We start from the raw sequence: 1,083 nt of genomic DNA on the forward strand, positions 1-1,083 counted from the left end.
CAAATACAATACCAAAGAGAGGAAAACACAAGTACAAATGCAAACACAAACATATCTAAACATATATATGTGTATATATGTATATATATATATATATATATATATATAAACAAAGAAAAAGCAAAAAAAAAAAGATCTTTAAAAACATACAGCTAAGAACCTATCACTAGTGGAGAATTTGTTGCATGCGAACCAAACGGGTAGTTAACTCTGGAAGAGTCATATCATCAAAAGGTGTAGCGGTTCTACTTCCTCGCTTGGGTGGTACCATAGATCCTCCATAGCGTCTGAGATGATCTTGTACTTCTTTCTTTGTGCTTATTGTATTCATGTGTTGTGTCCCCAATGCCCTAATAGGGGCGTTGGAGGAAGTGTGTGAGAAGACCGACGGGGAGCGCTCCTCAACCCACGCCGCATCTTCGCGTTCTTCGACACTTGTCGCTGTTTCTGCTGGAGTTCCGCTCGGCTCCTCGCCTCGCTGCTGCGCATTTCTCCTCTCCGTCGTTTCCACAGACGGCAGTGCGGCGCATGGACAACACGCACCCGCGGCTGCTCGACTGCGTTGTGATGTTCGTTGTAGTTGTGTGGGAACGATGCGGTGCCGATCGAGTCCCGGTGTGTACGGCGCCCCGCCGCGTCCCTCCGGCATTGGAATGCCCCGCGCTGTTGGGAACATCACACATCCCGCCGTTCCCGCCAGTCCGCGTTTCTGCAGAGCTGTGAGGGACTTGCCGGTCACTTCTCTGCGGGATTGTTGTTGTTGTTGTTCTGTTGGTTCCACTACAGATTTGGAGGGCACTTCTCCTTCTACTTCCGCTGATAACTGTTGCTGTTTGGCCTCTTCTTCGCGTGCGGCCTCTGCGGCCCTCACCCGTTCACGTCTGCGCAAAATAGCCGCTACACGCTGCGCATCCTCCTTACGAATAGTCTGCTCGTTGTTAAGGAATTGGTGCGTGAAGAAGAATTCAAACCGTGGACCACCATAGCGAACCATCTTCCTTTTCTAATAAGTACTCTGTTGTCTCAGCGGAGTAGTAACAACTACAGAAGAAAAGAATTCAAAAAGCAAAAAAAAAAAAATAA

General features: G+C 47.9%; 1 protein-coding gene across 1 annotated transcript; it reads right to left on the reverse strand.

Moving 5' to 3' along the window:
- Positions 1–166: 166 nt before the first annotated feature.
- TM35_000152790 (uncharacterized protein) lies at positions 167–994 on the reverse strand (the record flags this gene model as incomplete). Its single annotated transcript, XM_029025931.1, has 1 exon — positions 167–994. The coding sequence occupies one exon, from the start codon at positions 992–994 to the stop codon at positions 167–169; it is 828 nt and encodes a 275-aa protein (XP_028882914.1).
- Positions 995–1,083: the final 89 nt, after the last annotated feature.

This window comes from Trypanosoma theileri, assembly GCF_002087225.1.
Source record: "Trypanosoma theileri isolate Edinburgh chromosome Unknown TM35_Tth_15_V1, whole genome shotgun sequence".
NCBI lineage: Eukaryota > Euglenozoa > Kinetoplastea > Trypanosomatida > Trypanosomatidae > Trypanosoma > Trypanosoma theileri.